General features: G+C 39.9%; 1 protein-coding gene across 1 annotated transcript in view; it reads left to right on the top strand.

Annotated features, from left to right (window-relative positions):
• Ccny (cyclin Y) overlaps positions 1 to 24,481 on the top strand; it is a 167,828-nt gene that overhangs the window by 104,069 nt on the left and 39,278 nt on the right. The window contains exons 2-3 of the mRNA XM_042685967.1: positions 4,683 to 4,757; positions 14,999 to 15,033. Of these exons, the coding sequence (XP_042541901.1) occupies positions 4,683 to 4,757; positions 14,999 to 15,033 (110 nt within the window). The remainder of the gene's footprint in view (positions 1 to 4,682; positions 4,758 to 14,998; positions 15,034 to 24,481) is intronic.

The following is a 24,481-nucleotide window of genomic DNA, read 5'->3' as shown; positions in this document are numbered from 1 at the left end:
ATAATAAAATTCCCCACGCAGTTACTTTATAAACAAAAGAGATTTATACTGGGTCATAGTTCTGGTCCATTGTCAAGGGACCACATCTGGTGGTGGCTCTCTCACTGGGAGAGACAGGGAGCATGCCGTAATGCATGTGTATCTTTTCTGGTCTCTCTTCCTTTTGAGAAATGACCTATAAAACAATCATTGTGGAACCCTTTAGTGGCTTTATCTTGTTCTACTCATTCTTAAAGGTGCGATGTGTAAATACAAAGCTAGATTAAGTCTCCCGTCCTTTTTCTCCCTTTTCCCCTCTCTCCTGGTCCCTCTTTCCCCTTCCGCCCTCTCTGGTGCTGATCCTGAGTGCTGCCTCTGAGCTTTTGTGCTCAAGGCTCTGACTCTACCTCTTGAGCCACAGCTCTACTTCTGGCTTTTTGGTGGTTAATTAGAGATGAGAGTCTCACAGATTTCCCTGCTGGGGATGGTTTCAAACCACAGTCCTGAGATCTCAGCCTCCTAAATAGCTAGGATTATAGGCATGAGCCACCAGCTTACTTAACAAAGAAGGCCAGATTTCAGCACATTAACTTTTGGGGAACACATAAACTACAATACCTACCTTCACATTAAAAGTACCTTGTCCTATGCAAAGGTAGCCTGGGCCTGCTCTGAGTTATTACTTTGATCTCTGTAGTTAATGGACTATAAATCTGGGCTAAGATTGGAGAAAATGCAGGTAATATAAATGCTCTTTTAAAGTGATACACAGGAAGTTCATGAAAATGTTGAACCCTTACATGTTTATTTAATGCACTTGTAATGCATTAAAATTAAATCTAGCACTGGGCGTCCGTGGCTCATGCCTGTATCCTTGCTCTTTTGGAGGCTTACATCTGAGGACCATGGTTCAAAGTCAGTCTGGGCAGGAAAGTCTGTGAGACTCTCATCTTCACTTAACCAGCAGAAAATGGGAAGTGGCGCTATGGCTCAAGTGGTAAGTGCTAACCTTGAGCTGAAGAGCTGAGGGACAGCGCTCAGGCCCACAGTTCAAGCTCCATGGCCAACACCCCCTCCCCCCCCCAAAAAAAAAATTAAATCTAGCTAATGGCTTGGGTTGATTGCTTACTCCTGTGATCCCAGCTACAAGGGGGCATAGGTAGGAGAATCAAGATCCAGGCAAATTACCATAAAAAATGTGAGACCCTGTTTAAATATTAAAGCATAAAAGGCAAGGGGTATGTTGCCTGAAGAATAAAGTACCTGCCTAGCAACCTGGAAACCCTGAGTTCAAGTCCCGTCACTGCTCAAACAGCACAACAATGACAGAAAACCTTAGCTCATGATTCCAGGGACTTCCTCAATAGCACTTACATACTTTTGTACCTTTCTGTTTAGAAGCAGAGAATTCACCTGTTGCTTTGCCAGTGGCTCATGCCTATAATCCTAGCTTCTTAGGAGGCTGAGATCTGAGGATTACAGCTCGATGCCAGCTTGGAAAGGAAAGTCTGTGAGACTTTTATCTCCAGTCACCAAAAAAACACTAGAAGCGGAGTTGTGCCATAAGTGGTAGAGCATTAGCCTTGAGCAAAAAGCTCAGGGACAATGTCCAGACCCTGAGTTCCAGCCCTAGGTCCAGCACCAAGCCCCCCCCTGCCCCAAAAACAAAAACAAAAACAAAAAACCCCCAGAGAACTCTTGCTGTGTGTGTGTGGGGGTGGGGTGGAGGGAGAGTGCGTGCATACACACACACACACACACACACACACACACACACACACACACACACACACACACACACACACACACACACACACACACACACACACACACACACACACACACACACACACACACACACACACACACCACACGCAGGTGCCTGTGGGTGCCTGGTTATCTCGTCTAGAATGTACATTTCAGGGACAACTTGTGAAACTGTTTTGTGAACTCAGCTTTTAGGGGTTTTTGTTTTCCCTCAGCATCATACTTTGCTTCAGTTCCAAGTCTTTGTAGGACAACCAGGCCTGGAAAAGCTCTGGATTCAGGAGTTCCAGCTGGAGCCCTGAGTTCTGGTCCAAATTTTGTCATCTCTAGTTGGGCACTTCACTTTCAAAGCCTCACTCCCTTTTGTGAATGGCTCATCAAACTCTGATTCTAGAGCCTCCTGTGAACTCTATATGACTTACTCTTCCTCACTAACATATATAGGTCATACCTAGCCAGTCACCATCAGGAAAACCACCTGTTTATGCCACAGTGAATATCTGGGCCAGACTTAGGATTGTGATGTGTGTCCTGAAAGGTAACATACAATAGCCTTGTCCTTGTATCATATTTATTATGCTTCTTTCATAGGAGAAGCAGGAAACAGGATTTCTGTCCTTAGTTCTACATAGAAGGAAAAGCAAGTTTCCCGATTTTTTTCCCCCTCCAGTCCTGTTGAAAGCAGAATGAAGACACATAGAGATCGAGCTGCAGGAGGATCACCGTGCCTCCTGGGGGGGCAGGGGACTAAATTATAACCAATTATAAATTATAATTACTAACTATAGGAGCTGGGAAGGTGGCTCAATAGTAGAGTGCTTGCCTTGCATGTATGAGGCCCTGGGTTCGATTCCTCAGCATCACATAAATAGAAAAAGTCAGAAGTGGTGCTGTGGCTCAAGTGGTAGAATGCTAGCCTTGAGCCGAGGGACAGGGCCCAGGCCCCAGAACCTACCAAAAAACAAGACAAAAACTATAACTAATTATAACTAAAGTTATACCAAAATATAACTTTAATAGAAATTACGTTACCAAAGGAACAGACAATTGAAGTAGTGTGTTTGAAGTTCATTAGTTGTTTCTTAACTCAAGTTCCAAGAGAAAGGTTAGGAAGTATAGTCTTAGTATTGGGAGAACTTGCTTCATGTCCAGGTTTTGCTGAAGATAAGATTCTATATGGGTGAGTGAGTCCATGTTGTCTTTGGTGTCTTTATGATTATCTTCATTTTTCCTTCTTTTCCCTTTGACTTGATTAGCTATAGTTAAGAATAGAACTGTCTGTTTATTTTTTTTATTTTTTAATTTTTTTGGGTCCGGTCTTGGGGTCTGAATTCTGGGCCTGGGCACTGTCACTCAGCTCTTCAGCTCAAGGCTAGCACTTCTGGCTTTTTTTTTTTTTTCTTCTGCTTATGTGGTGCTGAGGAAGCGAACCCAGGGCCTCAAGCATGCAAGGCAAGCGCTCTACCACTGAGCCACCTTCCCAGCCCAGAACTGTTTGTTTATACAGGTATTAATTACATTTCTTTGCAAATTTATTGTAATAATTTAATCCCACATAGTTTTCATTCTGTTGCTGTAAGTGGATATGACGACCATGCTGACTTTCTAGTGATTTTTTAAATCTTTTCTTTCTCCTCCCTTAATTCTCCTGCTTTTGCTTAGCTATACTTTTCCTATGGAATAAGGTGGTAATTCTTTAAACTGGAAACACTTATACATGGTGGGATTCTAAGTTGTTAAATGACACTGACAAAGTCCTGACCCTTGGAGATTATTCTAAGGCAGGGGCTGCAGAACCAAATGCCTTTGGGTTGGGAAGGCAGGAAAGGAACATCATTTGAGTTTCCCCGAAGGAAAAGAACTGGGGCCTGGGCAGTAGTCCGATGCCCCCCCCCAAAAGGGATCTCGTGCTGTCAAATGATGTGATTTTCTCAGAGAAGTTGGAAGTAAGGATTTTTTTCTTTGTTATACATTTCAAATCCCTAATTTCCTTTTTTTCCCCTTCATGTTGGCTGGCTTGCTTTTTTTTTTTTGTTTGTTTGTTTGTTTGTTTTTGATTGTTTGTGGGGCTTGAACTCAGGGCCTGGGTATACACAGCTCCACTTCTGGTTTTCTGGTGATTAATTGGAGATAAGAGTCTCATGGGGGCTAGAAAGGTGACGTAATGTTAGAGTGCTTACCTAGCATGAGTGAAGCCCTGGGTTTGATTCCTCAGTACCACATAAACAGAAAAAGCTGGAAGTGGTGCTGTGGCTCAAGTAGTAGAGTGCTAGCCTTGAGCAAAAGAAGCTCAGGGACAGTGCCCAGGCCCGGAGTTCAAGCCCCAGGACTGGCAAAAAAAAGTCTCATGGACTTTCCTATTTGGGTAGGCTTTGAACTACAATCCTCAGATCTTAGCCTCCTGAGTAGCTAGGATTACAGGCATGAGCCGCCAGCACCTGGCTAAATTTTCTTTTTTGAAGTATGGATCAACAGTATACATGAACAGCCCAGATTAGACCCACAAATAGCTGGTACTTTAGTGGTTTCCTTTCAGATACTATCTTTCAAAGTAATCTAAATAAGCAGAGCGTAAATAAGCAGAGCGTAAGAGTACTGATTCCATTGTAACAACTTGAAATGTCCTAATGTAATCACCTTTGGCATGCATGTGAACATAATGGCTAATTCCTTGATTACATGTGGTAACTATTCCGCTATTTTGGTCATGTCTTAGGTACAGAACAATCTTTTCAAAGGAAAATGGAGTTTAGCTTAATGATCTCCAGTCAAATGTCTATTTATTGTATATAACTTTTTCAGAGTTCTAAATACTATTACGCTGTGTCCTGTTATTAATAATTGAGATTTTGGAAAACTGAAAGTTAATATTGTCTTTCTCTAGTTAACAGATAGTTGTTCATATAATTTCTTTTTTTTTTTTTTTTTCTTTAAAGATTTGAACATGGAATTCAATCCTTCAGACCATCCTCGGGCCAGCACAATATTCCTCAGTAAATCTCAGACGGACGGTAGGTTTCTAACTTACTAATTTCTGTTAACAACAACAACAACTGGCATTAATAACCCAGGTTTTGATTTTACACTTTTTTTTTTTTTTTTGGGTCCAGTCGTGGGGCCTGAACTCTGGGCCTGGGCGCTGTCCCTCAGCTCTTCAGCTCAAGGCTAGCGCTCTACCACTTGAGCCACAGCGCCACTTCCGGCTTTTTTTTCTTTTTGCTTATGTGGTGCTGAGGAATCGAACCCAGGGCCTCAGGCATGCAAGGCAAGCGCTCTACCACTGAGCCACCTTCCCAGCCCTGATTTTACATTTTATTTCAATGGAAATTGAATACCCTTTTAAATGATCCTAGAAGATGTTGTTCAATGATTGTTCTTTGTGCTTTATTTTTCCTTTTGTGAAGAAGTTATATTTTTAGAATTTTCCATTTGAAGTAATTATGTTCATTTTGCTAGTTTGCTGGATTATTCCTACATGCTTTCTATACTGGATGTATCTACTTTGTCATAAATTTTCCTTTTCCTACAAGAATTGATATTTGCATAAACTTTCAAAAAAACACAAACATAAAGTAAAAGCAGCATTAATGTTCTATTTTGTCATGGAATTGATACGGTTTGTCAGTTGTGAGAGCTGAATTGACCCTGTGCATAAAATACAGAGGTTTTCTTTTTTAAAAATGCAGAGGTTTTTTTTTTAGTTTTTCTCTTTTCTTTTGCAAAAGTTTTAATAACCAGTTTAAAAACCAGAAGTATGTGCAATTTCTTCTGGAGGGAAGTCTCTTTAGTCTCTGGCGCATCTCACTGTTACCTGACCCTTGGCTACATAGGAAGGTAGGATCAAATTTCTACAGTATTGTAGACACAAGTCTTCACTTTGGATTCTTGTAGAAAAGTAAGGGAGGGATTTGGTGATACTGACTAGGATGTTATTCTGTAATAAGGAAATCTTACATCTGTTCTTGCTAAGCTCTAATTTAGAGAAAATACTGTGGTGAGTAGAAAACATGTTTAAGGTAAGTTCATATGTAAGAAATGGTTAATAATTGTTAAGTAACAGTTTTGGCATGGTACAATGCTGATGTAGGTGTGGGCCACTGACTTGATTTGAAAGCCTTTGATATATATATTTTTTTTAGGCTCTAAAAGAAAGAGTAAATCAGTGTAGTCAGCAAATACTTTTTTTTTTTGGTCCGGTTGTGGGGCCTGAACTCTGGGCCTGGGTGCTGTCCCTCAGCTCTTCAGCTCAAGGCTACCGCTCTACCACTTGAGCCACAGCGCCACTTCTAGCTTTTTTCTTTTTGCTTACGTGGTGCTGAGGAATCAAACCCAGGGCCTCATGCGTGCAAGGCAAGCGCTCTACCACTGAGCCACCTTCCCAGCCCCAGCAAATACTTTTTAAGTTTTGCATGTATTAGGTCCTCTCCATCCTCAAACCCACAACTTTTCTTTGGTGAAAAGGAAAGCTAAAATGGGAGTAGTAGGAAGGATATTTCAAGGAAAGGGAAAGGACAGGATGACACAATTTTATGTAGAAACTTATGCTGTGAAAACAAGTTGTTAAGTCTGGCTGACTTTCAGGTTTGGTTTTTTGCTTCCTATTAACTCAGGGTACATCAATCAGAAAACTTTCTCACAATGTTTGCATCAATTTTTATCAGAGCCTCTGGGTCAATGACACATACTGTTGTCATGGTGAAAGGAAATGACCTAGTAGAGGAAAGAAGGCTCCAGAAATAGCTTAGTGACCATCCCCTCTCCCCTTCTTCTGGATCTTATTCCCTTGCCCTTCTAACTGTCCATCTGTACTGTAACCCTTTGTTTTTTGCTTCCACTTCACCTATTAAATTCTAGACCTTTCTACTCACTATGGAACATAACCCATACCCTTTACTTCGAGGTATTTCCCTCTGTTCCTTGGTCTGGTGACATCTTCTACATCGTGTCTACTTCTCTTTTCACTTGTGCTCTTTTTTTTTTTTTTTTACTCTCTTGCTATTACGTGGAATATGAGGAGTGAGGTTATCTGACCTGGAACCTTTTTTTTTTTTTTTTGGTCTTGGGGCTTGAATTCTGGGCCTGAGTGCTGTCTTCTGCTCTTCAGCTCAAAGTGAGCAGTCTACCTCTTGAGCCACAGCACCACTCTCACTTTTTCTGTGTATGTGGTGCTGAGGAGTCGAACCCGGGGCCTCCTGCATGCGAGGCAAGCACTCTACCACTGAGCCACCTTCCCAGCCCCGACTGAGGTTACCTGAGAACATTTACCTTCCAGAACTGCTGCTTGCTCCCATGGTATTTGCAGCCACCAGTTGGTCTTTGGGATTCCTATTTTTTTGTTCTGTTCCTGTACTTAAAAGAAATAATATTGTGTGTGTGTGTGTGTGTGTCCTAGGGCTTGAACTCAGTCCCTGGGTGCTATCCCTGAACTCTTTTGCTCAAGGCTATCACTCTATTTACTTGAGCCTTTTTCTGTTTGTTTTGATAGTTAATTGAAAATTAAGAGTCTCATTGACTTTCCTGCCCATTGTAGCTTTGAACTCAGATCTCAGCCTTCTGAGCTATCAACACCCAGCAGAAAAATATTTTTTTAAATAAGTAACTTTGGTAACTTTTATGAATTAGCCCTTTAGTGAAATTATTATCCAGAAATTGAATTTTTTCAAATTGACCCTTCTAAATTCTTTTTTTTTTTTTTTGGTCAGTCATGGGGCTTGAACTCTGGGTGTGAATGCTGTCCCTCAGCTCTTCAGCTCAAGGCTAGCACTCTACCACTTGAGCCACTGTGCCACTTCCCCTCCTAAATTCTTTCTATAAGCTGCTTTATATATAGGAACTCTTTAGTTTTATTATATAACCTCATCCTTCTGAGGTGGGTTCACAACTATGGGTCCCATTCCATTTCTTTATTTGGAAGGAATGTTATGTGGGCACAAAGGAATGTTATATGGGCACAAAGCCATTGTTGAGGTGATAACAGTTACGTTAAGGTAGTTACTGCTTGGAACCATAGCTCCTCTCTTTCTTCTGTAGCCTACTTATCCTTTCTGTTATCATTGCTTAGTCAGCAATGATAACAGGCCCCTGCCACCAGCCACCTGTTTCTGAGTCTGATATAGTCATATAGTCTGATAGTCAGTAGTCAGTAATTAGAATTTTTTGGTTGTTAATTCTTTTTCCCTCTGGATACTACAGAGTTGTAGGCTGGACTTAGAGCGTTCTCATTGTTCTAAAGGAGACTGGCAACTTCAGCAAAACCAAATAATAATCCAGTACTTGCTAATTAGACCTCCCCAATTGGCTGAAGTTATGAGTATTTTATTCAAAATCAGAGTGACTCCCATCATATTATTTCTTCGCACAAGTGAGATGTCAGTGAAGGCTTCCCTAAGTAAAAATGTCATTCAACCAAGAAGAGTCCTGTATGGTGGAGGAAATTACCAGATGAGAAAGAAATTAACTCTCTTGGCTTACTGGCTTTTCATGAGATGACTTTTGCTTATGGGAAAAAATTTGTGTATAGTTTTTTTTTTTTTTTTGGGGTCCGGTCGTGGGCCTGAACTCTGGGCCTGGGCGCTGTCCCTCAGCTCTTCAGGTCAAAGCTAGCGCTCTACCACTTGAGCCACAGTGCCACTTCCGGCTTTTTTCTTTTTTCTTATGTGGTGCTGAGGAATCGAACCCAGGGCCTCAGGCATGCAAAGCAAGCGCTCTATCACTGAGCCACCTTCCCAGGCCCCTTTCCAATACTTTTTTGACTTGAAGCCCATAAAATTCAGAAATAAAAAATGTGAGCAGTGGTTTTCTTTGTACATTCTTTTGGACATATTAAAACATGCTCCTGGACAATGTTGACCCTTTTGCACAGGAGATAACCACAGTAACTTATTTTAGGAGTGACTGCCCTGGACTTTGTTGGGCAGTTCTTTCCTCAGAGCATTCTTATGACCTCCTTGTCCTCCCTTCACCAACTTAACACAATAATCTTTATAACTTTCATGATTTCTGGGCTTATGATGACCTTTTACAGCTCCTGGTATACTACTATATCACCTCTTGGGATTTGCATATTTTAACTTTTTTTTTTTTTTGTCCATGGGGCTTGAACTTTGGGCTGGGCCTGTCTCTCCGCTCTTCAGTTCAAGGCTAGTACTCTACTACTTGAGCCATAGCGTCACTTCTGGTTTTCTGGTGGTTTATTGGAGATAAGTGTCTATGGACTTTCCTGCCCTGGCTGGCTTTGAACCTCAATCCTTAGATCTTAGCCTCCTGTGTAGCTAGGATTACAGGCGTGAGCCACCAACGCCTGGCTTATTTTAACATATTTTTATACAAGCACATTCATTTGGGAAAGTACATGTACCATTGTATAAGTATGCAGATTAAAGATTAAAAGATTTAAAATATACTCACCAAAATATCAATAATGACTATTATCTTTTTATTTTTGGATGTACCTATTACTTTTTAATGTATCTATGTTTTCGAAGTTTTAATTTTCATTTTTATCATTTGCAGTTGTATTTTCTTTCTTATACTGCTTTGGATTTTCCAAATTTTCTACATACAGATTTCTATTTAGGTGGAGTTTTTTTGGTAACCAGAGAGAGTTCTTACTGGAACCATTTAATTGAGGTTTTTGTGTATCTGAGGAAATCCTTTGGCCTTAGCTATTCTCTGTGGAAAATAGAAACATCTGAAGTTGACAGGCAACGTAGATATTTGTTCTTGGAATAAGTTTTTCTTATGGCTTGTCTGCCTTCAATTCCTTGTCCTGGAATTTTCTTTTCCCTCTGACATGTCTGCCCTAGACATCTTTGAATTTTTTCCTTGTTCTTTTATCAGTCTTGTGTGTGTCAGTTTCCTTTTGAATGTACAGAATGTCCTGTTCCTCTGGTTCTGGGTTTAGAAATAAACACAGGTCCACTTGGCTGTTTCCAGGTTCCTTCCTGCTCCCTCTTAGGATGACATCATCAGGATGCCTTGCCCAGGGTAGGAAGTTTAGGGTGAATTTCCTCCAGGGACACTTTGTGTCCTGGTCACTGTGATCTTGACTTCCTGTCAGGTCAGTTTAACAGGGCAGAGGCTGTGATGTGAATTTGGAATAGAAGCTCAACAATTAATTTTTGAATTAAATGAACAATCGAATCCACTTTGTTCTAAAGCTTGCAGGAATTGATTGGTGCTCTTGAAACCTATTCTGTAAAGGATTACATTGAACTTTTAATTGGATTGTTCAAAGTCTGATTTATGTCCTCCACAGTAGGGAGGATAAAACCTTTCTTTTGGACCAAAATTTGTAATTTATATCAACTATACTATCTCAGCACTTAATTTTTATATTTGAAATAAAATGAACATTAGAGTTGAGGCTCCTACTTGTGTGGCCTGCCAGACTTTCATATGTAGAAGCTAAATAATTTTTCTTTGTAAAAAGAGCTTAATTATTTTGCTTTAAACAGAACTCATATCATTCTTGGAGGTAAAGATGGGACGGGTAGATGAGGTGGTGGGGAGAGCTCAGCACATGACCCCCTCTGGACCTGTTTCACCCACCTTCTTCAAGTCATTCATTGTATTGCCTGCATGGGCTGCTTCTCATTTCCAAAAGAAGGTTGTTTGTATAAAGTGGTATCTAGGAAGTTCTCAGTGCTAACTAACATCCTGTGGCTCAATGGAGTCTGATGCCCATTGGAAGGTCTATTTTAGAGAAAAGAAGTGGGGAAACCAAGGTACTTTTTAATGACTTACCCATGAAAGAAGTTAAGCAGAAATTGTATTTAGATTATTAACAAATTCTCATTAGTATTCAATACTAGGATTTTCAACAGGAAGTTGGTAGGTTTTTTTTTCTGTTTATTTTTTTTTTTTTTCGTGCTGATCTTGGGGCTTGAGCTGTTTTGCTTAAGGCTAGGCTGTACCATTGAGGTACAGGTTCACTTCTGGCTTTTGGTCGTTAAGTAGAGATAAGAGTTGCAAATTTTCTTGTCTGGGCTGGGTTTGAACCTCGATCCTCAGATCTCAGCTTCCTGAATAGCTACTTTTACAGATGGTTACCAGTTCCTGGGCTGGAATTTTTTTTTTCTTTTTTTGGTTGATCGTGGGGCTTGGACTCTGGGCTTGGGCACTGTCCCTGTGTTCTTCAGCTCAAGCTGAGTGCTCTACCCCTTGAGCCACAGTGCCACTTCCGGTTTTCTAGTGATTTATTGGATCCTCAGATCTCAGCCTCCTGAGTAGCTAGGATTACAGGCATGAGCCACCAGCACCAGGCTGAAAGTTGTATTTTTAAATCTAAAGAAAATTTCCTTCTGTGATGATGTTGTGGTAAAGGAGTATCTCTTAACAACTTGTGAATTTTTGTTTGTCCTAAATCCAAGTTTACGGGATGAAGGGAAGTCAGATCTGTGTTAACTTTTTCCTATGCAGCGGAGATGTGCTTCTCATTATACCAGATTTTACCTGCTTCCAGGTCAGGTTACTTCTTAGAGCTGCCTTTTTTTTTTTTTGTCCATTGTGGGGCTTGAACTCAGGGGCTGGGTGCTATCTCTGAGCTTTTTCCATCAAGGCTAGCACTCTGTCACTTTGAGTCACAGTGACACTTCCACTTTTCTAGTGGTTAATTGGAGAGAAAGAGTCTCATGGACTTTCCTGCTTGGGCTGGTTTTGAACCTTAATCCTTAGATCTTAGCCTCCTGAGTAGGATAATAGGCTTGAGCCACTGGCACCCAGCCAGATCTGCTTTCTGAGGATGCTTCAATTCCAAGTTCCTGGAAGAGAGAATTAGTCCATCTAGATTCTCTGTCTTGATCTCAGTGCCAATCAGAAATGGGTCACCTAGTGAGAATGTGAATATTAGAGGAGTTCCACCTGTTTATGGAGATAAGCACTTCATTTAGGGCTGAGAAGACATGCTTAAAGAAAGACTCTCAGGTGGCAGACTTCATCTTGCGAAGATCCTTTATTTATTTATTTGTTTGTTGGTTGTTAGGTTCTGTCCCTGAACTCTTCAGATAAAGGCTAGCACTCTACAACTTGAGCCACAACACTGCTTCCTGCATTTTCTGTGTATGTGGTACTGAGGAATCGAACCTGGGGCTTCATGCATGCTAGGCAAGCACTGTACCACTAAGCCACATTCCCAGCCCAACGAAGATTCTTAAAGAGGCAGAATCTAGAAGCAGAATTGTTAGAGTAAATAGATCTGAGTGGACCTTATCTGAGTTTCAGATAAGATTGGTGGGAGGCAGTTACTCTGAAGTAATTAGAGCTCTGTGAAAGTATTTATGTACATGAAAGCAGAAAATGCCCAAGTCTTGTGTAATGGGGTCCCCTTTCCTATTCTTTAGCTTTGTAACAGTGAACTGTTCTTTACTATACTAATGGGAACCTGTGGAGTATTTGGAAGTAAGTCCGCTTCATCCCAGCAATTGGTGCTTATAGCTGATAGGCAAGAATAGCATACACTTTTATAGTATTATTATTTTTCTACTGTGGTGTTTCTTTGCTGAATAATTTTTAACACTTTCTATGTTCTCTCTTTTCTTTTTTCCCTCCCTCCCTCCCTCCCTCCTTCCTTCCTTCCTCCCTTCCTTCCTTCCTTTTTTTGTGCTAATCCTGGGATTTTGAACTTTATTTTTTAAAAATGTTCATATTTCAGACTAAGTAGAAATGAAGACTTGGCTTTTTTCACTTAAAATTTTTTTTATTGTTATTATAAAGGTGATGTATAGAGGGTTTACAGTTTTATGTCAGGTAGAGATACTTAATTTTTTTTATTATAAAGGTGATGTACAGCAGACTTACAGTTACATGTGTCAAGTAATGAATACATCATATTTTGGACAGTATTACCCTTTCTTTGTTGTCTCCCAGTTTTTCCCTCTTGTCCCTATCCACAAGTTGTATAGTTCATTTTCAACATAGTGTTTAGTGAGTACCACTGCTTCTGTCCCTGAGCTTATGCTGAAGGCTAGCACTCTACCATTTAAGCCACAACTTCACTTCTGCCTGTTTTGGTGGTTCATTGGACATAAAAAGTCTCATGGACTTTCCTGCCTGGGTTGGCTTTTGAACTATGGTCCTACAATCTCAGCCTTCTGAGTAGTTAGGATTACAGGCATGAGCCACAAGCTCCCTGCTGCTTAAGTATTTCTTAATCTTCTCATAGAACTATGGTCCTACAATCTCAGCCTTCTGAGTAGTTAGGATTACAGGCATGAGCCACAAGCTCCCTGCTGCTTAAGTATTTCTTAATCTTCTCATAATACCTCTGTAAGAACTTCTAATAACTCTTCTTCTCCTCTTTCCCTTCCTATTTTTCTCTAAGTCTATCTCTGTGATCTTGCTGAATAGCCTAGGCTTGCCTCAGGTTTGAAGTCTTCCTGCTTCAGCCTACTGAGTACTGAGATTGTAGGTATGTGCTACCATGCCCATCTTTAGAAACTGGTAGTTCTTAAAGGAAACCTATTTCTTAAACCATGGATAACTTTTATCTTCTAGAAGGCAGAAACTGTCATAGAGTGTTGAGGTGACCTTGAGGTATTTTTCATATTTGGGAAGCTGCCTAAGCCTATGACAGGGATGCTCTAGGAATGGCTGAGTATCATCTACAGAACTTGCTGGAAATCTTGTCAGGTTTACAGTCCGTATACAAAGTACTCTTATCATTTCAGACAGCAGGAAATACTACAGAGCATAAGTATTTCAACACTGGAAGCTAAGTCCCACATTGAATGAATTTTGGATACCTACATGCATTCACATACATGCATGTGGGAATATGCATACATATATGGTAGTTAAAACTTAGCGCTACTGACCAGTTTCTCATTTTACTTTGGTCAAGGTTTGAGTATGAGGTAATTATATGGAGTTGGAACAAAGTAGTTACCTTTTTCTACACTGTGCATCACAGACTTGGTCCTTCTCTATGGTCTCAGTGTGTTGGTCTGGCTTCAGCCATTGCCCAAATGCCTCATATTCTGTGTAGTACTCACCTCTCTGTCCTGTGACAGAACCATCCTGTGATGGTTGTATCTGACATCTCCATGCAGGCATCTTCTGTCCTTTGGTAACTCTTTAATATACCCAGTTGTAAGATTTTTGTCCTGATATATTGAACATCTTTGAGATAGGGAGATAGCAGTCATTAAGGAGAGGATAGGGTTGGCTTCTTTCTCTCCTTCTCCCTCATCCCAGGGTCCTCTGTATGCTAGGCAATTGGTTGTACCACTGAGAATAATACTACCCATAGCTCCAAGAATGAGAAAAGAATTATTACTCTGTGAGTCCAAGAACTGTATGTTGGGAAAGAGGAAAAGTTCTCAGAGAACATTGAATGTTCTTTGGGGGCATGGACTGCTAGAAGAAGCTTCTTCAGGTGACAAACTACATTTGCACACTGAATTGGTTGTCCTGAGGTAGTGACTGCAGATGCCATCTTCTTGCAGGAAGCCTATTCTCCACATTGAACAACTCAAAGTGTGTTGACAGACTAGTACAGGCCCACAAAAGCCAGTCTGGGGGAAAAAATGGTAAAGTTAGCACAATAGAGTGAATAGAAGTTCATCTGGTTTCTCTGCCCAGAAAGTTCCTGTGGCCACGGCATCCCATTCTGAGCAACACTGGAAACCAAGCCACATATTACATTCCAGGCTAGTTGGTGGAACAGTGCTTGTTATCAGGAGTCCTATCAACCTCCTGGGGGTGGAGTGTTAGAAGATGCCAGCTGGCCTAGGCATGAGTTCATTCAGGCCGTTCATCTAGCATGTAGAACAGATGGTTTCCATGGCTAAAAACAGTTTTGAGGTACCCTATCTGGCCAGAATTCCACAGTTGTGTTATAGGTATTCTTGTAGTTACATACATTTCACTCATCTAATTTGGATACTTATGGGTCTTATTGGATTATACATTAGTAATCCTACTATTTCTCTCACCTTAAATAAGGAATGTGTTTAAGTTTGGTGAGGTTTACTAATTAACAGTATTTCATTTAGTTAATGGAAATCTGTTGTCCTTTAATTGATGTTAGTTGTAGTTATTTTGAGGGTCCTTTTTAAATGGACGTACATTTATTTGTTTGTTAACCAAATTGATATCTGCATTATGTAGATCCCATATTCTTGTGTTTAATAAATGTGCAACTAGGTACACTGGTTGGTGGATGGGACCACATCATAGAGGCCCAGTCCTCAGTAACCTGCCTGGGGTTGCCAGCAAACCTGTAACATTTCTGTTGCATCTTTTGTTTTCACAGTGAGAGAAAAACGCAAGAGTCTCTTCATAAACCATGTAAGTGAAGCTCTCTCCCTGTATTTTTCATGATGACTGTGAGATGAGCTTGTCTTTGGTGGGTGAAAATGCTTTGTGTAGTGTGTCAATGCCTAGAAGAGTGGAAAAAATGTTGAAATGTTCTTACTCTCATTTTAGTTTATAACTGAACAGGCATGGTGAGGTATTTATAAACAGTCCTGAATGGTTTTCTAGACTCCTTACAGTACTATTAATGGGAAGAGGTGTGTGGATAGTGATAGTACACAGCAAACACCACATGGGCCAAAATAAAAGCCACTTCTTTTAAAAATTTTAATCTTTAAAAAATTTTATTCTCATCCCTAATTTTTTTTTATAGCTCAGTTCCATTTGAGCAAATGTATAATCACTTTCTGTGTGTTGCTATCTGCCTCGTCACTCTTTTTTGTTACTGTTAGTTATGTTTGTAGATCTTTGGGTAAACAAAATGAGGATACATTTAATACTTAATTTAGTATGTTTAATACTTTAATTGCTCCACTCAAAGTGTTTTCAAAAGTTACCACTAGCCTTTTGGCTATTCTGAGCAGTATGTCCCTCATCTGGTAGTCAGGAGCAGAATGTTCCTGGAGATATCTTTTTCCTCTTCCTTGAGCAGCAGTTAAAACTAGCTGGATGTTTGCTAACTCTGTCACTAGACAAGTTGCTGTCACCCCTCTCCACAAGATTTGGAATGATGAAGTAGGAAAACTACCAAAATAAGTATGCTATAAACTTTCATACTGAAAATAAGAATGGTGTATCTTACCTCTTAAAGTTTGGTCTTAGGATTATAAAGCTACCTCATATATGCATTTGCAAATCTTGAAGTATTTGGCACTAAAACTGTTAACAAAAGACACTTAAGACCATACTATTTTATTCTCTACCCCTTGAAAGTCAGGACAAGATATACTTGGAAAGAAGTTCCTAAGCTGGGCCTATGCACTATAGAGGCACTGTATGGGACCCATAAGAAAAGGAACTGGTGATTTCTTTGTCAGAATGTCAGTATATGTGTGCATATACTTGTTTTTATATATTTCACAACCTCGTCCCTGGCACTCTGAAATTTAGAAGTCCTGATATAATGTGTGTGACAATGTATGGTATAATGAAAGTATAATGAAAATTGCTGTGCCTGTCTTCCTTTTCCTTTTTTTTGCAGTATTTTCAGTATTTGTAGTATATACTTAAATCTAGCTATGTGCTCATTGAAACTGATTTTCTAAATCCTTCCTTTCTTGCTTACCTCCTGCATCCACCTGAACATTTTCCATTTGCATATCTGCAAACAGCTTGCAAGGGAAAGCATAGCTGCAGTCAGGCTACCCTCATTACTGACTGGAGCTCCACTCAAAGTGTAGTTAAAAAGGAGAGGGTGGTGGGATTGTTTGTCTATACCACTCTCTTCTGATTGTGGCTAATGAGATGGATGTGAAGTCATAGTTTTAACTCGCATATCATTTTCATATACTCCAATTTAACCTCAAGCTTTGTGTCCTACATAGTGTGGCACCTGCCACACTGAAGTCCAGGTCCACAGACTAGGATGTGGTTGAGGTTGGTAGCCTGTGTGTTCTAACTCAGGCTATTCACCATAAGTCAGCCCAGCCTATCCACATCAGCAGAAACTTTTCCCATTGACCAGTGAAAACACACAGTTGCTGAGATCTCTTAGATGATAAGAAAGCCCTGTGCTTACTATCTTATATAATACACAACCCTGGAACACAAAATGACCTCCTATCCATACAGAGACCTGGTTGTAATAAGCACATGTGTTCTGCCTATGGTGAGACAAACCACTGAAGTCTGACTGTATAGCTGTCTAAAATAGAATCACAGTGAGATTTCTGCAGGGTTGAGTAGACTAATAAAGCACTGTATTTTTTTTTTTTTTTTTGTGGACTTGGGTGTAACAAGTTAGGAATAGTATAAATAGGAGAGTGAATGGTAATTATCAGTATAGTCTGTGAGTGCTTTTGCATGTGTGCTAGGCTCTGTTCCAACTGATTTAGTTAGCACAGTAGTCATCCAAGGTTTATACCATGAATCATTCACAATTTACTGATGAAATCAAGACACAGAGAAGTTAACCAAGTCAATAGTGGACCCAAAATCGAAATTTAGCTCTCATCAAATGTTTGCCGGTGAGACCCTGTGAATAAGATGCTTACCTGACATTAGAAATAACATGTATAATTAAAAAATTATAGGACAATCTGTGGGATGAATTTTTGAATATGAATCTCAAGTTAAAAAAATCTTAATTCCTTATTGAATTTCAAAATGACAGGTTGTTTTTTTGTCCTTGTTTATATAACCTCATCCCATTTTAATGCACATTGTAAAGAATGTTGTCTTTGATTTTTCCCTAGTTTCTGAAGAATCTTTTGTGTTCTATTTGCCTTGTTATATGGATTATTCTTTCTTCACTTTCTCCTTCAAGCTCCTGAAGACTCTATACTCCTAGTACATTCCAGCTTTGGGTAGTCTACAAAGAGGGAGAGGAGCCTCACTCACCCTCTCACGGATAACGTTGACTATAGGGCAGAGAACCTCTTCAAGTGGAGAGAAATCAGTGAACCCTGAAAAGAGTAAACATTGTTTCACAAGTGAAAAGAGTATAAACATTGGAAAGTGGCTATAGAAAAACTGGAGGAGTGGGGCTTTGGCTCAGAATTGACTGTTTTTGAATTTTTGGACAGTACCGGTGTTTGACCTCAGGTTCCTGCTTGCTAGGTTGACGCTTTATACTTGAACCATACCTTCAGCCTTACTTTTTTGCTGTTTAATTCTTTTGGAGATGGAATCTATCAAAATTTCTGCCTGGGTGACCTTAAGCCACTATCTTCTAGATCTCAGTCTCCTCAGTAGCTAGGATTACAAGCATGAGGCACTGATGCCTGGTTTGATTGGGAGACTTAAGAAGATTAAGTACAAGTGTGGTTGCTTCTGAAAACTTGATTACAGTTTTAAAAGTTTGAAACAGAATAAAATAGTCTGGGAAATTTGGTATCAAGTTAAATTGAGGTTAATTATAAAGATTAATATTCTAATCAGAATCTCTGTTTTAGATGTAATTAGAATGAACAGTTATAGAAAAGAATTTGATACATTATGAAAGGTAAAGTCTTATGTAAACAAATATATTTAAAACTTGTCCTTTAAAGTTCGCTGAAGTTTTTTTTTTGGTCCAGTTGTGGGGCCTGAACTCTGGGCCTGGGTGCTGTCCCTCAGCTCTTCAGCTCAAGGCTAGCGCTCTACCACTTGAGCCACAGTGCCACTTCCAGCTTTTTTTTTTTTTTGCTTATGTGGTGCTGAGGAATCGAACCCAGGGCCTCATGCATGCAAGGCAAGTGCTCTACCACTGAGCCACCTTCCCAGCCCAAGTTTTAGGTAGCTACTTTAATAAATAATGTGAAAATCTCTCAATATACATTGTACACTATACTTTATAACTTTGTAGGCACCTGCAGTATGATAACATCCCTGAACCTCAAGGAAAACTCATGCCTTTTATAGCATAATTTTTCTGTGACATCTTCCTGCCGCATTGTGATAGAATACCTAAAGTGAATCTACCATTCTAAGAAGTTAATTAAAAACTGAAGGAATTCCAGTAATGGAATGACCAGCCACTCTTTTTTTTTCCTTTTCGTTTTTAGTCCTGTATTTTTAAGAAAATCTAACCAATGTCATCACATCTGTTTTATTTCTTTTAATATTTTAAGTAGTTGTACAAAGGAGTTTCAATTCACCATGTTAGTTTATGAACGCAATGCATCTTGATCAGTGTCACCCCTTTCATCGTTCTCCATCTCTCTAATCCCATCTATCCATTCAGTTTTCCTAGTTTGTTTCATATATATATATATTTATATCTATTTTATGTATACACGTTCACACACATATTAATATTATGACTTCATTCTCCCATTCTTCCTCTTCATTCATCTAATCCTTACCCCTTGACATCACCACTCAGACACCTCAAGTTCCAGCTTCCTGGTATTTGTTAGTTTTCCAAAGAACTTTGTTCAAGTCGTAGTCCTGGGCAGTCTTGGGAAAGTCTTGTCTCAGTTGTCTTGTCTCCTAGATTGGGTCATAATTCCTGAAGGTGATTTACAACAAGATAGAAATATACTGATGTTACTCATTGTAGATTGGGTAAATTCAGTTTAACTTTCCACAATCTGTAACAAAACTGATGAAGTTTTTCTTTATTTCAAGTATGGATATAAATATATATATATATATATATTTCCTTTTTTATAATTAATAAGACCAGGATTCCCTAGAAGTATGTTTTGTTTACTTCCTTTTAAGACTACTGACGTTAGTAGCTTTTATTCTTCTTAAATAGTTCAATTTTGGGTTGATTTCTGCCTTTTTGAGTGAGATAGGAATGAGACTTTTTGTAAATGGTATCTTTTCTCATTATATTCTTTTTTTGTTGTTGTTGTGGTTTTGTTTTTTTTTTTCCCGGTTGTGAGGCCTGAACTCTGGGCCTGGACACTGTCCCTCAGCTCTTCAGCTGTAGACTAGCGCTTTACCACTTGAGCCACAACGCCACTTCTGGCTTTTTCTGCTTATGTGTGCTGAGGAACTGAACCCAGGGCCTCATGCATGCAAGGCAAGCACTCTACCACTGAGCCACCTTCCTAGCCCCTCATTATACTCTTTATCTGAGAATTACAAAAGAAATTATATGACTGAAACCGAGGAACTGATATTAAAAAAAAATTCTAAATCTTGCTCTGCCTCTATGAAATTTGCTTTTAATAGAAAATTATCGACTATGTGGGTGTCACTATAGCTATGTGGAAAGTGAACAAAAATTAACTTCAGTTAATTTAAAATCTAGTAAGATTTCTAGTTCATACAGTAGTTAAAACAGTAATTTTAAAATGTAGATTTTTTTTTCACATGTTACTAAAACAAACGTCAGATAATGTGGAACTGTGGCCACTCATTCTGTTTGATTTATTTCTGCTTACTGAAATGGGGTAGGTGTTTTAGTCTTTTACCTCCAATTTCTCCTCCCTCATGGAATATCTAGAAATAAAAATATCATACACACAAAAACACTAATACAGACAAAAAGTATATAGAATGCCAGGTCTTTAAAGGTACTGGTTATTTCATAAGCAGTGTAAATGTATGATGGGATCATCAGCCCTCCCCCCTCTCCCTACAGCTTTCTTTCTGCAGTGCTTGGAATTTAATCCATGGCTCAGCTTTCTCTTTCTGACCTTTTATGTTTCCTCTTTCATTCACCCTTTCTCTCTAGTGATGAGGATAAAGCATATAGCACTAGCAATGCATAATGGCTTATAAAGATATTTTAAAGCTAGCTAACAGGAGAATTTGCTTCACATGAAAGGGTTATTACTATGCTGATGTTAGGATTTACCTGAGAAAATTCATGTTCTTTGTAGGAGATGCCATGTCTGAAACTCGTCTTTTCTGTATGGGGTAAGCTCTCATTCTGGAATAAGCAAGCATACTTGGTCACTGTGCCAAGTTTTGCCATTTTTCAGTGTTTTGTGTTTTGTTTTGTCCCAGTCTTAACTTCCTGGTTCCATTGCTGCAGTTCTGTTACTAAGAACATAGGGAGCACAGCTGCTCCTCACACTGGCCAGACATTGAGGCACTTTTTTTTCCCTCGATGGTTCATGGGGCCTGAACTCTGGGCCTGGGCGCTGTCCTTTAGCTCTGCAGCTCAAGGCTAGCCCCCTACCCCTTGAGCCAAAGCACCACTTCCTGCTTTTTCTGCTTATGTGGTGCTGTGGATTCGAACCCAGGGCCTCATGCATGCAAGGCAAGCACTCTGCTACTGAGCCATCTTCCCAGCCCCCACTGAGGCACTTTTGCTAGCCACACAATGCTATCTTTTCTACTCTCTGCCCTCAGCTTCTGCACTTGCTCAAGGACTTCTGAAGTAGATATTGGAGCAGGAACTTTGTCAGAAAGACTTGTTCTCAAACTTACTTTCTCTAAAGCAGAGAATCCACCCCAGCATCTGTGTTGGTGTTTCAAAAATTTGTTATAATAATACAGATACTCTACTCAGATTCAACAATTTTAACATCAGAGTTGCATTACTTTCTACTCATCCTCTGGTCATGAGCATACATTAGTTTTTCTGAATTATCCTGAGTCATTTGCCTATATCATGCCCCTTTGCCCTCTAATGCCCCAGTGTGTATCACCTGAGCCCAACATTGTTCTCTATTGTACACAATAGTATTTTCAGTCAAGAATTTAACATTGATAAAGTTGTTTTTGGTTAAGTGTCCAAAAGTTAAGCTTAACATTTTGCTTAAGCTTCAGGATCTCATATAGCACATTTAGTTGATATTGCCCCTTGCTATTTAGTATAGAGCAGATCTTCTACCTTTATCTTTCACAACATTGACACTGATGAATGCAGAGCCAGCCAGTAGGTTGTTTTTAGCAGAATATTGCTTCTCATTTTAAATTTGCTGAAGGATTCAGATGACCATTCACAGCCAGAATCTACATTTTGCAATTTTCAATGTATCATATCTGTAGGTATGTAATTTCTGTCTGATCCTGATAAGTAATGCTGATTTTGATTTTATATAAGGCACTGCCCAGATTCTCCACTGTATGTCTGCTGGTTTTCTTCTTGGCATCTGATGAGCAGTCTCTAGGCAGATAGTTTAGGACTCTAGAGATAAACTGTTCTTATCAGATTCACTGTCTACTAACCATGCTTGCCTGAGTCAGTCTATTATTTCATTTAAAAGATGATACTTTAAAAAAAATGATACTTTTCAGGCCTACTACCTGACACATTTGTCACTATGCATTTCTGCTCTCAGAAAAAAAAATTGTTGTTCTACTTGTCCATTTATCCATCTCTATCCATCTGCAGTGTAGACTCATGGATTTCTGTTTTTTCAGTGGTAGTTTTGCTATTTTACTTGGACATAGAGTTAGATGATTGCATTTCCTTCCACAAACTAGTTCTGTGTATAGTCTCCTGTCCCCCGCCCTCTTTTTTTTTTTTGGTCGGTCATGGGGCCTGAACTCTGGGCCTGGGCACGCTGTCCCTCAGCTCTTCAGCTCAAGGCTAGCACTGTACCACTTGAGCCATAGCCCCACTTCCGGCTTTTCTGCTTATGTGGTGCTGAGGAATTGAACCCAGGGCCTCATGCATGCAAGGCAAACACTAAATCATCTTCCCAGTCCCATCCTGTCTCTTTTTAAGCACTCATTTACTTTTTAGCACAATAAGATAGTCTGGACTCATTTTACACCTCCTTCCTCTTATCACAAGCTAGCTGTTTTTCCTGGAGCCTAGACTCCTTTTAGTGACAAACAGTATCAGTAGAAAGGAGTTGATATCAAGTATGTAACTTGTATTACTTGCAGACCCTTTTAACAGACATAACCAAGAAATTGGAATTACAGGTTTGTATCAGTTTCTTAAATTGAGGTTCAAATGAGCCTGGGCAGAAAAGTTCATGACACTCTTATCTCCAGTTAACTAGCAAAAAGCTGGAAGTAGAAATGTGGCTCAAGTGGTAGAGTTCTAGCCTTGAGTATAAAAGCCAAGTGACACAATACAACAAACCCCCAAAACCCACCAGAAAAACATGCTGTAGTAATTTAGGAAAATGTTCTTTTGGAAAATGATTCTCTTTTCTTTCTTAGCTGTAGAACGAATTCAGACAGTATAAACCTTAGCATAAACCACAGCTGGGAAGAAAAGTTCTAGAGAGAATCCCCTTTGAGGATACATAGAACGTAGCGGGGCATATCTACTACTGCAGCCTTTGATCACAGGTAGAATGGTATTTCGAGGTTTTACCTCTCAGTTGGGATTATGAGTAGCACTTCTTGTTGTAGAGCCAATGCGTGGAGCTGTGGTGAGGCTGAAATTTAAATTGGGTTAAAGTAAAATATGAACACGATTTTTTAATAATGATGCATTCTTGAATTAAAAGAGCAGAGTTCGGCCTCAAGATTGGCATTTTCCCTGTTTTGTTAATATCCAGACTTGTTGTGGGGGTTTTTTGTTTTTTGCAGAATAATTTGTTCTTATCAACTCCATGGCTACTTTCTGCCTTTCCTTGGTCTTAAAAACTTGATATTCTTAAAAGCTGCTTATTCCTTTCTCTTTTGCAGAGTACTAGTTAACATACTTACATTAAAGATGAGGGTGCTGTTCTTTCCTAGCCCAGTGGCTTCCACAGAGAGGATATTGTCCTGATCAAGGCTTTTGCCTTGCTGATCAGCACTCTGGGCTTGCACATACTTGAGAAGGCCAGTGATGACTACATGATGAGTTAAAAGGTTTGTCAACATGCTCCCTCAAGATTCTTTAGAGACATATAACCAGTGTCCATTAGGTAGCAGGTGTTGAGTGTGGCACTTAGTCTCTTCCTCCTCATCTTCCATGCTTTTGCTCATCTATGTCCTGTGCTTGATTGTGCATATCTGGCCTTCAGCTAGGTAAAATAGTAAAAGAACACTGGTACTACTTTCCTTCCTTGGGACGTCTTCTCTATCAGGCTCACAGTTTACTCTCCTTTGAATTGGGAAAACAAAGAAGATGATGAGCTTTGATGTTTAAAGATTACATGCATAGCTCTTTTAGAAAAAGGACAAATTAAGTGGCGCTGTGGCTCAAGTGGTAGAGCGCTAGCCTTGAGCTGAAGAGCTGAGGGACAGCACCCAGGCCCAGAGTTCAGGCCCTACTGCCGGACCAAAAAAAAAAGAATCCAAGAAAAAGGAAAATTTTGGACACACCTTTTTCTTTAACATCTCATTTTAGTGCTTTTTTATTTGCCTCTGCCAAGCCCTGAGATGTAGGACCATTTCATTCAGTCATTGAAAATGGAACATTAAAGCCCAGAGGCTTTTGAGTGTTACTAAGTTATTTAATCATAGTGATCATGGCATGTATTGTCCCTTTGGTCCTCAATGTGAGAAATACATTCTGTTCTCTATCTCCCAGGTAAATATTGGGGAGGGTAAGCCTAAGGTGACCTTAAAATTTCTGGCCCTATTTAGGGTGTTTTAGGGTATGAAAGGGTGTACTCTCACTGGTTACTCTGGGTCAGTAGGTATAAACTAAGACTGTCCCCCACAGGCAGGATGTAGCAGTCTCCCTGAGTAACTTGCCCATATTTACATAGCTGCTCAGTGACAGTACAATTCACGGAGCACCACCAGGCCTCTGACTGCAGCTCTGCTCTTGACCCCAAGTTCTGGAGCATTTTGTCACATTAGCTTTGAATACTTGATTCTGGTAAACGAGCCTTTGCCCTGAGCTGCTGTGTGCCAGCCCCTTGTCACACACACATGCTTGTACCTGCCATGCCATTGCTACCCTGTCACTGCAGCCTCAGAGAGTCCTGCTACCATCTTGGAGACAAATTTCCCATGGTTGGTGGCTGGGTTATGAGCA

Source organism: Dipodomys spectabilis, unplaced genomic scaffold, assembly GCF_019054845.1.
Source record: "Dipodomys spectabilis isolate Male_0828 unplaced genomic scaffold, ASM1905484v1 ptg000096l, whole genome shotgun sequence".
Classification (NCBI taxonomy): domain Eukaryota; kingdom Metazoa; phylum Chordata; class Mammalia; order Rodentia; family Heteromyidae; genus Dipodomys; species Dipodomys spectabilis.
The sequence above is the reverse complement of the archived record's forward strand: the minus strand, read 5'-3'. Positions and strand labels throughout refer to the sequence as shown.